The sequence below is a fragment of the Bombus flavifrons genome, chromosome 4 (assembly GCF_040668555.2).
Source record: "Bombus flavifrons isolate JBK064 chromosome 4, iyBomFlav1_principal, whole genome shotgun sequence".
In the NCBI taxonomy this organism is placed as follows: Eukaryota; Metazoa; Arthropoda; class Insecta; order Hymenoptera; family Apidae; genus Bombus; species Bombus flavifrons.
In genome coordinates this window covers 1,894,260-1,910,838 of record NC_138445.1, presented here as the reverse complement: position 1 = coordinate 1,910,838, position 16,579 = coordinate 1,894,260, and the positions used below count along the sequence as shown (strand labels likewise).

Sequence of the window (16,579 nt, the reverse complement as noted above, 5' to 3'; positions counted from 1 at the left end):
AGAGTAAAACTCTGTATTTAAATATAATTATACTTTAGGAAATAAATATGTACAGGATAAGAAATATAAGATACATGTTTCATTTTGCTTGAAAACAATTTCTTTTTTATTTACAAAGAAATAAGCAAAGATAATTTGTATATACTAGTTTTTTTAATAAACATGAAATTTGATATCTGTTTCATGTTTATCATCTAGATATACAAATTTGAAACTTAAAATTACTTTAACATGACTGTATGTGAGACACCTACAAGAGCCAACAGTCTTCAGTAAAAGCTTCCCACTTACAAAGTATTAATTTAAATGAAAATACATCTACAGTATAATTATATATGGTGTAGCACTATTCTGTACATGTATATGGTTTTATATAAAAATTATTACTTAAAAGTAGACTATATTATTTAGTTCTCTTGTAACTTTATAAAAAATGTTTTTGGACAAAAATTTTAATAAGTGTAGAAATGCTAACAGATTTTTATTTTATTCATTTAATAATAACATATAATTAACATCGTATTTTAAAAAATAAAATTCATTGTAAATAATTATAAAATGAACTTACATATTTCCTGTGATCTTTTTCCAAATTTATTAGTCTTAGCAAAGTATCAATATGCTCTTGTTTAAGGTTTTTATCATTTATTCTTTTCCTAATTTCTTCAACAGCTTTATTCATATATGGCAAATTAAATTCCAGAGCTTCATTTATAATTTCATTAGCTTTATTTTCTAAAGATGTGTCAGTTTCAGTTTCTTGATTTTCTATAATTTCTAAACTGTTTTCAAGATCTAGTTTTGCTTTTTTTGCTTTTTTAGATTTTTTCTTTTTTGTAACACTTATTTCAGAATTAATTGTGTTATTTTGTTCCTGTAAGTTACTTGTTTTTGCTTCTTTATTATTACTATTTTCTGTTTCTGAATGCTTTTTTTTGTTATTCCCTGAGGGTTTTACTTTGGCACAAGGTACATTTTTAGTTGTCCTGGATGATACATTGGTATGTGTAGATTTTTGAAAAGATATGGTAACTACATTTGAGTTTTGTATAAGATCTGTCATTTGATTACTTGAAATATCCTGATTATGTGACGATTGTGTAGTATCATTAGTAAATTCGGTAACATTCTTTTCTGCAGTATGTGTTTCAGTAAAAACGTTTTTTGTATTACATGTTACATCTTGGTCATTAGATTGGATAATATTATTCGTTGGAATATGTTCATTGGATACAATACTAGGTATTTGTATAGTTTGTGCTTCAATATCTTTTGATGAACATGCATCACTCTTGTTTATAGTATTCTCTTCCTTATTATATTCCTGTAAACATTCTATTAATGCTTTATAAGGTGTAAGTTTGTTCTTCTTTAGTTTCTTAGCTTCATTCTTCTTTAGTTTCTTAGCTTCATTTTTCTTTCCATCTTTTTTTTTCACGCTTGTTTTGTAATATCTTGCAAGAAAACGTTTTAATTCGATATCTGTTAATCTACGAGGTACAAAAATTTTATTGTAAAGAACAATAATATTCAAATATTGTGACATGTACACTTCAGTGCCTGAAACCTTTTTCAGATGTTTCATGGCTCTTTTTAATCTCCTTACTAGATGAGTATGATTAGGTTTTGACTGGTACACTTTCATCAAATCGCCTCGATAATCTATGATTTTTTTTGCAACAGAAAATGATACTGCGAGGTCTTTAATAGTAGTCATTGATGTTTTTAGCTCCTCTATTTGACTACAAATATAGTTTGGGTCTACTAAATTCTGTTCGAACTCGTGTAGTTTTTTTGCCAAAAGTCTTTGTAATTGTTTTGCTCTACGGGGAAGGTTTATAGTAATATCCAAGAGTTTATCCTCATCATGTAGTTTAAGCCAATAAAGGAAAAGTTCTAATATATATTGAGGCAGATGTACTGCAGATCGAACTCTTATCATTAATTCGTTATCTATATTGTAATATATTTTAATTTCAAATTTAATTATTTTTGTTAATTCATCCAAAAAAATTGGAGAAATGCGACCCTTTAAAAGACCTGCTATGTGAGAAGGATGAATATCAAGAGTCAAAAGTTTTCGTTTAGCTTCTTCGCCATTAGGCATTTTTGTATAATATGTTCCATATGAATATACGACACCAGAACTGTCTAAATCAACCTCATCTGGAGGAAATGTCACACCTTTCTTTTTTAATTTAGTTAATGGTATTACATCTTCATTAATATTTTCACAAGCAGAATATTCGTATTGTAATTCACTTGTATAATTTGATACAAAAGCTGGTGTTGGGAAATGCTGTGACCAGCGATACTCGTTACATGTAGAAGAATCATGTCCTCGTTTGGTGCAATTACAACAGTAAAGTAAATCCGCAGGTTTCATAACTTCAGATAAATTCTCTGGTATATTTATCTCAGATGTTCGTGTCTAAAATTAAACAAAATGAAGTAAAATTACTTTTTATATTTAAATTATACATAATTTCATAAAATATTTATACTGTATGTAACAACAAACTCACTGTTTGATGAAATCTTCTCCAGAGATCTGGACATTCAGTTGATTTATGTCCTATAGCATTACACATGTTACAATACAGTATGCGACAAGCCTCACAAGTTTTCCTAAATGTACCTTGCTTTTTACCACACTGTAAAAAATTAACATATTACTATACAGTTATCACATAATATATTTTTATGATATATCTTCGAACCGTGAGGCACATTTTCTGAGGGCATCGAGTTTCTGTATGTCCTTGAGCACCACACATATAACATCGAATAGGTTTATATGGCTCTGTACAATTATGTCTCTGATGACCATGTCGATGGCAATTAGTACATTTCATATACCAGTATCTCTGATGTTTGAACAAATCAGGCATCAGGTCTTCATCTAAAATAGCCCAAAGTCTTGGATCCTCTATAATTTATTTACAATAAAAAATATTTAAAAATAATAAATTTATAAATACAAACAAAATAGGACTATATTAATTTTCAATGACTTACTTGACATTTTACTCTGAATTTCCTTTACATCAAAATTTTCTTGTCCTTGAGATTCATAGAAAGCTTTAAGTTTCTCCGACATAGGGCGAAAAAAATATTCTTCCCACTCTCGATTACTCTTATCATTATTATTATATTGTTCAAAATTTTCTTTGGAACATTCAAATCCACTATCTGCATTTCTCCTTTGTTTTACACTTATAGACGGTTCATTATCACCATCATAACGCCTTTTCTTATTTGGAGTCACTTCTTTAGAATAAAGAACATTTGTCATCATTACATCTTTTTCAAGATGCCTTTCTTTATCTGTAGTCAACTCTTCAGAATTAAGGAAATTTGATACCATTACATCTTCTGCAAAATACCTTCTATTTCTATTTGAAGTTAGTTCTTCAAAATTAAGGAAATCCGATACCATTACATCATCTGCAAAATTATCTGATTCACTTTTGTCTCTTTCATATATAACATCTTTATCGTGAACTGTTTTTAATGGCGATTGAAATTCAAATGTATTGTGTTTATCATTGCCAAATAACATGTCAGGCCTAGTAAGATCTTTAGTATGAATTTCATTTCTTACAATAGACTTATTTTTTTCACAAAAGCTTTTGTCTTTATTATTATATTGATCTGATTGAGCCTTTTTATTCATTTCCATTATTTCTTTTATACTTGATGCACCTTTCTGTATTTCTGTACAGTTTAACATTATATCTTCTGTTGCTGATTCATCATTAGTACAATCTATAACTGAGGTACAGCTATCTGATTCTTGGTCAATTATAGAATCTTTCTTTTTAACATTTTCTACCAAATTATTTTCCTTTCTTATAACGAATGAAGATTCTTCATCTGTATCGCTGTCACTACTTGTTGTTTCAGAATTTTCATCTGAGTCTTGCAAATTTATGATAGGTGGTTGAGGTTTTGGCGGAATCGGTACTTCTAAAATGGATTCTTCAGAATCACTTTCTGTGTCTGATGTTAACACTGTTATTTCTTCGCAATAATTGATAGGTTTTTGCAATTTGTCAGTTCTACAAAGTATCTCGTATTTCGTATCCGTTTCTGTTTCATATATGGATTTTGTGCCATGTGAATCATATTCAATAATGACTTGTCTCTGCTGATTTTCTTTAATATTTATCTTTTCCTGTTCTTTCTCTTTTAAACTTCTTTCTTTTTCTTCTTCCACTTCTTGTAGTTTCTTTTTTAACTTTTCATATTTTTCTAGATATAGTTCATTGATAAATGATTTAGAAAATTCATATTTTTTAAGAATGTCATCATTGCTTTTTTCATTACACACAATTCTCTGACATTTCTCATTATTCTTATCATCATCATGTCTTGTAGAATTTAGATGAGTAAATTGATTTGCAGTTGTCTCATTATTTAGACATTGTACGGTTTCTATCTTTTCTTCATTTTCATCTTTTATTTCTGGTTTTACATTATTTTCAACAATGTAAGTGGTATTATTATTTGAATTGCTTTTACCATATTCTACATTATGACATGTTAATTGCCTGTTGTTCTTTGCAGACTCAATATTTTCTTCAGTTTCTTTTAACGTTTTCACATAAGATACACTGGGGATACTTTTGTTAGCTATATCTTTAGATAACGTTTCAGTTGTACTTTTAAAGCGAATAGAAGTAATATCTGGTTTACTATCATCTTCCATTGATGTTGAATTATTTTCTGATTCGTTTTTTATATAAGTTTTGCTACAACTTCCACCAACATCATTCTTTCTAGGAGTATCATTAAAACTGTAAACTTTACTAGTATTTGCATCTGTACGAAGTTTGTTATCGGCTGTATCAATAGTTTCTAATTTAACATTCGATTTTTTATCCACATCCTCTACATCATTTGAAGTATAATAAATTTCAGCATACAACCGTGATTGTAGATCATGATTCATTTCTTCATCTTCACTGTTTTCAGCCTTACAATAATCTGCAAAATTTAAATCAATTTATTAAAATTCTTCGATTATTAAGTGAAAATAATAAAGGTTACATCAGAAAATATTCTCACCACGAAAGACATTGTATTCCATCTTTATTTGTATGCTTGGATAGTATGAAAGTTTTATGCTAAGTAAAAGTATATTTTGCAATAGGTATGAGATGAAATCATTGATATCCTAAAGAAAGAATTTATGCGTTGTTAACAAAAACACATGTGTTTATATTCCGTAATATTTATATTTGACTTACTTTTTGTGTAAAATCTACCTACTACCTACTATTAAGAAGATAAAGCTCATAGTTTACAGTACTTGAAATAAAATAGTACTTTACTACTTCCTATAGAGAGCACTTATAGTAGATATATATATATATATATATAATATATAATGAAAGCGTACTTTAATAATCGAAACTTGAAATATATTCTTTATATAAATGCTAATATAAGATTTATTCTATCTTATTCTATAAATGAAAACAGTTGTATATATAGTTATTTTCTAAAGTCCCTAGACATTTTCTGCTTTAGTAAAATTTTAATTTAAGGCGATCGTTTGGTGTCGGCTGCTTCGGGAAGATTCGGCGGTAACACGACCAATCACGATCACTTATAGTTTGCGATCAGTGCAGTTGATAAATGGAGGATTTGTGTTTGTCAAGGTAGTTTTGTTTACGCGTAAATTTTCATTCGGTATCAACACATCGTGCGTTTTGTGTGTGCTAAGAGGTAGATGAAGGTGCGTAACAGTTTCCTTCGGGTTTCGTATTAAATTTCAAAGGTAGGGAAACTATCCGGTTAGAGAAATGTATGTTAGTGCGGAAACTTGTCGTACAGAGCATATGAACTGTGTAGAGATGAAAGATTGTCCACATTAAAAAATAAACTGCTTTTTGAAGTATTATTCAAAAATTATATTAGCATTTCTTATAGATCTTTTGATCATTACGTTCGTAAAAGGTAATGAGGTTATGTTTCGGGTATTAAGCACTCAGAAATGAACATTTTTACTTCATAGGTTATGAATTTACTTTCATAGAATTTCTGAATGATGCATTCTGAATTGAATAAATTCTCTCTTAATAATATAAAGTATTTAGTTATAAATATGAAAAAGTCTGTATCCTTTCTAAAAATATGTTTTAGTTCTGTTCATATAGTATCAGCAAAACAAAGAACATACACAATACTTTGTCTTTCATTAAAGTAATGTAATATTTTAGATAATAAAATATTGCATATGTGTGTTAAGAAAGATGAAATAAGATGTATGTCAAATGGTTTTATGTATTATTCCAAATTAATTTTTCTGTATTTAAAAGCTTATTTCTTTTGAACATATATAATATCAATGAGATACTGAGGAATATCTGTTACAATGTTTATAATTTTAAAAATAAATCAAGCACAAAATAAAATGGAGAATTCCATAATTGATATGATAAACATTATACGCAGTTGATAATACAACCACATTATTGTATAACAAATCATATTTTACTTAAATTTTTACAAAAGATTCCTCATATTGTATATTTTTTATTTTGGGTTAATTAACCTACATACAAACAAATAAATTACTCTGTTATTAGCACTTGCAAATAAATTAAGATTTTTATGTACGTAAATTGTTGTATTTGATATATTATGTAACATTTGTAGTCACATTGAGAAGTATTAAAAAAATATTTGTCTATATAATATTTTCATTGATGTGAATGTTTAATTTTCTATCGTTTAATATAATCTGTATGTTTTATAGCTATGTAATTGTAATGTTTAATAGTTTTAAATGTCATTCCAATATTTGTGTAGGATTTAACATGTCTCGCAATCATAAAGACAAGTATGAAAACTCCAACTCACGTCGTACACATACTTTTATGTCTACGGAGGATGCAAACTCTGGAAAGAAATCGTATTGGCCAGAATTGGAGATAACAGGCAGTATAAGAAATTTAAGCCCAAATTTATGGCAAATGACTCATCTAACGGCTTTGTATCTCAATGATAATAGTTTACAAAGGATACCATCTGAGATCGGACGTTTGGTCAACTTACGTGCTTTAGATCTCAGTAGCAATAAATTACGGAGTTTGCCAGCTGAACTGGGGGACCTCATCTACCTCAGGTATGATCGTATTTGCATTTATATCCATTATCCAGTAAAAAGATAACGTGAATTATTAATTGAACGCATATTAAATTTTTTTGTGTATCTTATTCTGATGTTTTGTTTATATTTCAGAGAATTGTTGTTAAACCAAAATTACCTCCGAGTGTTACCATATGAACTAGGAAAATTGTTCCAATTACAAGTGCTAGGACTTCAGGGAAATCCACTTAGCAAGGAAATAATGGCGTTATATGGAGAACCATCTGGGACTCACAAGCTGCTGTCATATATGCTGGACAATTTACAAGGTATGTGATCAAAACAATCGTTTATTTAATGAATCATATTTAATCTTGTAGAGGAGCTTAATATCGTTAGTTAATCTTGTTTTCATTAATATAATATTTATATATAATGTGATATAATAACGTAATATATGTTAATTTGTATTTGTTTATTTGCTATTAGCATGCAATGATAAATAATGACGATGACATGCTAACTAGGGTCATCGTTGATCGATATTAACAGTTGTTATATGTATTTGAGTAATGCGCCACCAGATGGCTGTATATGTCTACTTCCTATGTAACTTGCTAATCTCGAGTTATCTTTTGCTTTTCCGTAACAACATTTTTATACAAAACGTTGAAGAAACTTTTTTCAAATATAACATATCGTTGTTGAGGTATAATAATTGCAAATATTTTCTAAGTATAATGAAAATTTCACCCATTAAACGACAAATGTACGAATTAAGTATATACATACTTAACATGTTAGTGTTAATACAATCTTTTGTCAATTTTATGCAAACAAAATGGTTATAGTTTATTCAATAAGAATATTAATATTTTTAAAAGATATAATAAAAAAGAATGAAAATTGAGCAAAAGAGATTGTCAATCACTATAATCCAAATAAATTATTTTAATTAATAGCTGAGAAGTGTAAATAAAAGATTCAAATTTTAATTTCGGCATAATTAATCGATTTGTTTTCTCTCTGTATTATTTCACTAATTGTAACAAACAATACTAAAACCTTTATAATCGTGATAAGGTATCTCATTGACTTTATATGAAAATCGTAATGGAACGTCAGTGCACAGTAAGTAACACTCGGACATAGAAAGTTATGTATTTTCTATAATAAGTTTCTCGAAAGTCTATTGTAATTATTATTTATCTTTTTTAGACATTTCTATTTCGTTTCTTCATCGTTCTAGTACCTAATATTCTACCAACCTCTTCAAGTGACGATTATTAATCGTATTAATCATTGATTTATGAGAAGTAACGCCGTCAGTAATTGTCACGAAGATTAACGCGCCGATAGAACGCGTTGCGTTAATCTATTAGAAATAAAATATCGCCGATGCAAAGTGGCCATTTGGAAGATAAAAATTTCGTGATGTCGACGCAGAGCTTATGAAGACCATTTAATGCCTTGGAGAACACATTAGAGCCTACATAATTTAATTTCTTTTAACTTCGGGGTCAAGTGGGTGTGCCGGGGCGCAGGCGCGTTGAGTTGTACAAGTGGTTACGTTAGGGAATGCTCGGTGAAACGTGGGGGAATTGCAAAGCGGACCAGAAGGGAAGGCGTTCTTCTATCCATTGTGTTTCACAATTTTTGCCAGTTACCCGATTGCCTGAAAGGTCTCGGCTGTACCATTCCGTTTATCCATTGTTCTCCGACTTTTACTATTCGGCACTACGGCACTATGCCTGTCATTTCCTCTTCCAGAGGATACTACCTCGTCATCATCGTCCTCCACTTTCTTCGCTTCATCTTTCTTTGTGTCAAGGGTCGTTTTTTCTTTCTTCTTTTTTCTATTTAAAATCACGTTCACAGTGTGCAGATCTTTAAGAAGATAATTTTTTAACGTATGTGAATCATTCTCCGATATCTAAAATCTATAGGTTTCTTTTCTTTAAACTTTCTAATCAGAATGATCCATATCGAAGGAACATAGATATACAATGTAGCAATTTTTATGAGATTTATTACATAGTTGCTTGCATTTTTGAATTCTTTTCACTTGGCCCTTGTTTTTGCCTATATAAATATTTAATAATAATTCTTTTATGGTATATATCTTTCATGACTATTGTTTGTTATCGATGACACCTGTTCACGTTTGTGCTGTTTCAGAAAGATAAAAGAATACTCTAACTCTACTAGCATCTTTAACATCTGCATAATGCATTCACATTTTTCTCCACAAAATATTCATTGTGTTACTCAATTATTGCGAGTGTATTGAATATTATATGTTGAACTTGTAGATATCATAATAGTAGTTGTTTTCATAGAAAGATTAAAAGATTCATTGGTAATTTGTAAGGGAATTAAAGTAAATACCTCGCCGATAAAGTGTAATCTTTAACGTTCGGAAGAAGCAGCTAGCTACTCGAAGCTCCTAATAAACCCCACGGAAGAGCTATGGAAGTAAATCGATTTCCTACTGTTTACTCTTTAATGTGGCAAAGTTGTTTACCGATAGAGAAAAGGTTGCGTGTCCTATTTTATACGATGATAACGAAGCTAACTCCATAAAGTCATTATTTGCTACTCATAGTAAATTAGCCAAACGCTTTTTCTCTTAATTTCTATTACCCGACAAAAAATTATGCGATAAAATTATATTGTAGAACAAAATATATGATAAATGTTTGTTGCAACGGATATTTGCTTTTTTTCGTCGAAATATTTCTTGGAAATTTCTATTCGTTCGTAAGTATAGCGACATGGTTACTGAAATTTTACATAAATCTCCATTAAGTGTATTTATATAGATCTTTTCAAATAGGGCCTTTAACAACATTATGGCCTCGTCTTTCTATATTTGATGTTCATCGCTGGCGCATATTTTATTTGTTTTCCAACGTACGTAATCAATTGACGAGATAAATCGGAGAGTTCTGTTAGTTTAAATTTCCTCCTTCCGTAACCCTTTGGAACCTCATATGCACCGCAATGTCTACATTGGTTTCTCAACAGGAAAATCAAGTCGAGAGTTTAGTGCTCAGACGCTATGATGAAACTTTCGCATATTCACTGCAAACAGTCATAGAATAATCGGCGCGAACAAAGTTAATTAATTTCTCCATAATTGTTCTCTTACTCTCTAAAGTAAATCAATACAATTCAGTATGGCGATAGATTATAGTTATGGAAATATTAAGTGAAACTTTCGGAGATCTGTTAAAGTCTGTAAAAACACAAATTTTGCTTTTGTCATACAGTCAATGGAAAATGAATATTAGAAAGCATAATCGATAAATTGCGAACATCAGGATTTCTGAAAATTTATCGAAATCTCTAGAAACGCAAATTATAATATATCTATTACATAGTTGATAGAAATAAAACAGATTTAATGACGTTTAATCGATTTTCAAAATAGAATGCAATATATTTGCAAGTTTGTATTTAAGTTTTGCACAGTACTAAACGATCATTATGGGTTAATCTTGAAATTAATTAATCCTCAAATATATAGCACACCTGTACAATTGTTCGTAGCTCTTTTTTAAAATTCAGTTATTAGGAAATTAAACAAAAATTAATAATCTGAAAGTTTAAAGAAATGTGGAAATATCGATCGCCACTTTACAGTAGAACTATTTCTTCGACAGATTCTTCTTGCATTTGTTTTACTCATTGTGAGTATGAGTAAAACTGAAACTTCAATGAGTATACTCATTGAAAATTACGATAGGAAATTTCAAGGATATTGGATAAATTGACAGATATTAATTATCTATAGAACTCTTAGTTAACCGAGCAGTTTATTCCAAGTAGATAAACTAATCGCGAAGAAATCGCTGAGAAATTTTATAATTCGCAGCTCCTCGTCGTGAAAAAGCTGTGTACTAGAAAAAATAAGGCAATATATCGCCTGTACATTTTATATATCGTTAACAATTGGAATTAAAGAAGCAAATGCAAAGTTCCGTACAAAGAATAACAAGCGTACTGGCAATTGCGCGTATCTGCTAAACTGTTACGTTCTTTTACACCAGTTAAACTTTCAGTCTGAAAAATAAACGAGATACTCCTACAAACTTGGTTTGTTCGAAAATCGACGTTATTTTACAGATACATCGGCAATTCTCTTTTACGATTGATTCATCCTCCATTTTACGAGTGCCTTTTATTTGTTCGTTAAAAAGTCACGATCTCCTTTATTAGACAATTTTCCTCGAGTTGCGATATCCGCACGTATAGCGGACGTATAGCGGACGTATAGCGGAATGCGCGCCGAAGATTTCGTTGATGCGGCTCGAGTGGGGGAATAGAAAGCAGAGAAACGCTTGTCACAAACAAACAAGAAAATGTTCGTTTTAGTCTTTTCGAGAGAAAGAAAACTGGGTCTCGCTGACGCGAGACGAGTGAAAGGGGTCTTGCAGTCCGAAAAAAAAGAAAAAGAAGAAAAAAAGAGGAAGAAAGAAATTATGCGCGATTCACTAGGTTGCTCGGTGCCACCTCACCCGTATAATTACACCGGGCCTCGGTCTCGGCTCTGTGTAATTGAGGACGAGTCTGAGAGGAGAAAGTGAACCGCGGTTTCGTGTATACACCGTGGCGAGAGTTCCTATGATTCATTCGTTATTCGGCGTGTATGGCGCGCACTCGGTTAGGCGTTGAGCACACGAGCTGTGAATCGCGATGACACGCGTTACGAATTCGTTTCGATGCCTTCTTGTCGACCTCGTTACATTCTCCTTCTTCCTGCTTGCTTTTTTTCCGGCAGGTACAAACGCCACGTTGAGCGACGCGATGCGTGGAAAGTACGCGTCGATACTTTTCGGTTGACAAACAGAACTTTAATCGAATCAGAAATCATCCACGCTCTTGCAAATGCATTCGTAAGCATTCGAACAATTAGACTAAGAATTCTAAATTCCCTGTACGCGATCAAAGAAATGGAAAGTAGATACAGATTTGTTTGATGAATATTACAAGAAATACCGTTCTTTGAATATTTTATATAATTTTCCGTATTACGTCCTTCAAATTTCCCACCAGTTTCGTAAAAATTCCTCCGACGATGATTGTAACGAGTCAGTTGAATAACAATAATTATACGTAATGATTATGATAGATGAATTTCAGGAAAACGCACGGTTTGTAAACGGATCGTTTAATTTAATTTAATAGTGCGATTGTGGATAGACGAACGATTTTATTAAAGTGTTTGATTCGAATGAAATTTGATGAAACGCTAGTTAATGTAACACAGCGTTAATGAAATTATCTTGCATTATTTATTATGTTTATGTACGGCTGGATGAGTTTGAATAGACCTGGATGGTGCAAACGCGAATATCGTATTTGCTTCGTTTTTATACATGTTCTGTGCCTCTGTATTTCGCATCGAATCGCATTCGCTGTGGTTTTTGCGATTCGCTGAACGATTCGGGCGTGGGAAAGCGTGGAGTGTTTTCAGGCGGAAAACTCGTTGCACGTTCCTCGGTGGATACTTCTTTTTGAAAGTTGAACGCTTTTTATTGCCTCTTTCCGGAGGTCGTTGAAAATTACTTCGTTCGTTAAGTTGAAAGGTTCATTTCAAACAAAATTACATCGATCCGCGCTCAACGTGCACGCTAACGCGGTTGCTTCTTCAAACTCCGTGTAGTGTATCGATTCTGTTCTAGTTCGACGAAGAAAAACCGGACTTTGCTTAAATCACTGAAATCTTTGAATTTATCAGGATCGAACGTGTCTTGGAAACCGCGAGAATTAAACGAGAAATTCTTAATATTATTGTAAGAAAACCATACGTAATTCTTCTTGACAAGCGAGCCAAACCGATCAACTTTGTCTCTTTGTCAGTTTCTCAGTTTTGCCGAACAAGTACACGACTAATGTACCACTCTACGAAGAAACAAATTACGTGCTCACTTTCCATGAATTTATTTATTAGGAAAATTATCGTATAAATAATAGGAAATTCCAAGATAAATTAAAAAATCTAACGTTGAAATCGCTATTTTCTGTTTTATTTTAGAGGAGATATTTGTCACTGGAATATCGACGCAAAGATCGACTCGCCAACTATCGGTCGTTGTGTCCCGTCTTTGTAAAAGGAAATCACGTGCCTCGGATTTCCACTCGAGCGACTTGCGCCGATCGATAGCTTTAGAAACCGTTTGTCCACTAATAACTCTCATTCAGGCTCGTAATATCGGGGATTATGTACCTAGCGGCATGCCGAGCGACGCGGATAGTCACGTTTTGCGTCGTCGATGAAAAACGAATTACGAGCTCGAACGATAACGAAACGCGATTCGGCTTACAATTAGCTCGATACGTGTATTTCCGTTCGTACGGACATATTCTGGTCAAAGTAGGAATTTACGTATGTAACGTATAACACATACGACTTTTTGCAATGATATTTTATTCTTTATCCATAAGTTACTGCTTAGTGGAATTGAAATGTGCGCGATTTCATACTGTGAAATTAAATGTATCGTGAAAGAAAGCTAGCGTTTACGTCGGATGTTGAAATTGCGTAATGTCAAAAGTATTTCGACTTAATTAAAAATAGAAATAAGAAGAAGGAAAAAGTGTTATCAGAACATAGCTCGTTTAAAAGTGTATTAAAACTGTCTGACGATAATACGAAATACGAGGTCGCGTAATGAATCGATAGGGAAAATTACTGACGCGTTTACTGAAACCAAGCAACATAGAAATGATCTTTGGAGTAATAAATTCCATTTTCAGCCGCTGCCAATATTGTACTGCTTATTATTAGTTTCAGCTGCATACAATATACTGCTATTGCTCGTGCTATTGCTCGGATACTCACTCCATTTAGATCCGGATAAGCGTTTTTCTTCTACAACTTGACTCGCAGGTAATTGGTGTCTGGTTAACAAGCTCCCATTGTATTAGTAAATTTAATTAAAGTTGATCTCTTTAATCCAAATTCAGGTGTGCAAGAAAAGCTTCGTGTGTGTTTGGGTAATCGTGGAAGAAAAGTCGAATCCGAACACTCGAGTGGCTCAGATTCTGTTCGTAATCTTAATCGTAATAGTAATCGTAATCGATTTTTCGGTAGAAATTCGCACGATAATCGGTACTCCGAGTACTCGGATACCCAGGTAGCAAAAGCTGCACAAGTATCCATCATAAATACTTCAACAAATACAATGCTGTGTAAATACTTTTTGCCACCGCTGCATGTATTAGGTTGTCCGAAAAGTTTCTTTCGTTTCATAAGATGACAGTAGATGAACAATAATTTCTGTTTTATATTATTCTATTTAATTAGGTATGATCCATTACGTTATATTTCTATTATTATGTTCGTGCATAATTCAATAAACTAATATAAAACAAAAAACATTGTGCGTCTATTATTTCCTTATAAAACGAAAGAAACTTTTCGAACAACCTAATACAATGCGCGTTGTAAAAATGATTTTGCCAAAAGTGAGAAAGTGTCTGGTGGCTCGATTGGACGCCGGTGTGTCTATCGTTCGATACGTCGAATTTTCTTCGATAGCGTTTCATGTCGCTCGTAGAATCGGTGCTTACGATAGTGGGACACGTTTCGATAGCCAATGAAGCCAACCAGACACAGGTTGCGTTCACGTTCTCATTCTCGTTGTGGAGTTGCAAGTATACGGTTCACTTTCTACGAGCACCTGACCCGTGCCACCCAATAGGCTGTCCGAGTACTTTCCTTGCTCCAACTATTATTAACCACGGGCAAATTCGCCGTTAAATCGGTGTACGGAGGATAACCACCGGCTTGTATTCCCCGACAACTTATCGCCATTCTCAAAGCTGCCGACATCCGTGGTTAAAAGGCACTGCGATTTTTTCCTCGCCACGGACAATCCACGATTCTTTTCATTCGCTGGGAATTCATTACTCCGTTAATCCGGCTTGTTTTCTGAAAGTCGGCGTATTATTTACGCTCGGTTCTTCGGTATAACGCGACTCGCAGCCAATTCCAACGCAAAGAATCCTGTTTACTCGATAGGCGTATCGTGAGTTCGATTTTAATTCTTTCTTATATTCTTAATTGTTTCTTAATTATAATTTTTTGGGTTGTTATAATAAAAATTGTTGTAATAAAATATAGCGTTTTATTCGATTATTGAACTATTTAACTCTTGCATGTTATTTGATACTCTGTTCTTTCTTTATTTTTATTGTTCTCGAGCATCGATCGTTGTTACGATATCACGAAAGATAAGGATTTTAATATTTGTATACATTGAATATTTGTATAAGATAGATTTATACAAGTTGTTCAACTACTTTCATTTTTATGTAAGAAGGTTATTCAGACAATGAAACGGAACGAACAAATGCCTGGCCTTGAACTTGGTATTCCTGACACTCGAACGACGTTCCATCACTTTTGCAACGTTGGCTCATGCGAAAATAAAATCAATTCTGGCTGTCAGCATTAGCATAGCTCGCTAATAAAGTAAATTTCTAATTCAAAGTGAATTTCTAGTTTATAGGAGAAAGCAGTTTTGCGGGGTCTCTGAATTTTTGTCGTTCGAGTCGAATAACAAGTTCATGTAAATGTCGTGGTAGTGATATCGCTTTTAATTCCTGTGTTTCTCTCACAACCATTTTTCAAACTTGTTTAGGCGGACTTCTGTAGTTCCTGTTGTACTCATCTTCCTTGTAGACGATACGAATGTCTCTGAAATATTTTTCAGCGTAGTTTTGAAAGCGACGTAACGAGTAGTTGGTCAGAAAATCGTGATTGTCGTTCTACGATACAATAAAATACGATAAATAAAATACAATAAAATATATAATGCAATTTGCATATGAATACTTTCAACGTTATATTTACTATGCCTTATTTTTTTATATATGTTAGAATTTTGCTAGAATTACTAGAATTAAGAATAGTTTGGAAGTTTCTCAAATTTCAAAATCGAACAAAGATTCTTCTTTTTAAGAACAAACAATTTTCTACTCTCCTCGCTCTTAAACACTGCAAACTAAACGGAATTTCTTTTTTTCCCGTAACAAACAAATCTCAATTCTTCGTCGTCTCTGCTCGCTAAGGATCTTCAACAGAAACCGTATTCGATGCTAAGAAACAAATTCATCGTCACGCTTTCCTCGTTCTTAAACGTGCAAACTGGACGAAAATTCTTCTTTGCCTGTAACAAACGAATTTCGATTCTTTTTTATCGCTGTTTGATCAAGCGTGTTGGAAAGAAATCGTGCTCGTTGCTCGAAAAGTAGAAATAATAAAGGCTATAAGTGCCATACAAAAGAGGAACATTCTTTTTTCCTTGCAATGGTTGTTTATATGAACACCGTAAGCAGAAAATATGGACGCAAGAATTATCACGATAATTCATGCGATTTTTAGCGTTTCCTACGCGATATAGGATTTATGTTACACGATCCGTTTCCTAAATTAGACTATAAGTGTCACCGTCTTTCATGCTTGAACAT

At 32.3% G+C, this 16,579-nt stretch overlaps 2 protein-coding genes across 4 annotated transcripts in view; one reads left to right on the top strand and one right to left on the bottom strand.

Moving 5' to 3' along the window:
- Window positions 1-233: 233 nt before the first annotated feature.
- Window positions 234-5,433, bottom strand: LOC138178745 (MATH and LRR domain-containing protein PFE0570w). The gene is made up of 6 exons (XM_069110950.1): window positions 5,253-5,433; window positions 5,071-5,179; window positions 3,019-4,989; window positions 2,721-2,929; window positions 2,526-2,654; window positions 234-2,431 (listed from the first exon to the last, which is right to left on the bottom strand). The coding sequence occupies exons 2-6, from the start codon at window positions 5,090-5,092 to the stop codon at window positions 539-541; spliced, it is 4,224 nt and encodes a 1,407-aa protein (XP_068967051.1). The 5' UTR covers window positions 5,093-5,179; window positions 5,253-5,433; the 3' UTR covers window positions 234-538.
- A 170-nt stretch (window positions 5,434-5,603) lies between these two features.
- LOC138179191 (CCR4-NOT transcription complex subunit 6-like) overlaps window positions 5,604-16,579 on the top strand; it is an 828,627-nt gene continuing 817,651 nt past the window's right edge. For 2 of the 3 annotated variants that reach the window (XM_069111735.1, XM_069111737.1), the window contains exons 1-3: window positions 5,604-5,743; window positions 6,820-7,135; window positions 7,253-7,428. In XM_069111735.1, the coding sequence (XP_068967836.1) occupies window positions 6,828-7,135; window positions 7,253-7,428 (484 nt within the window). In that variant the 5' untranslated portion in view covers window positions 5,604-5,743; window positions 6,820-6,827. Of the gene's footprint in view, window positions 5,786-6,819; window positions 7,136-7,252; window positions 7,429-16,579 lie in introns of all 3 variants that reach the window. The other variant, XM_069111736.1, reaches the window with a different exon arrangement.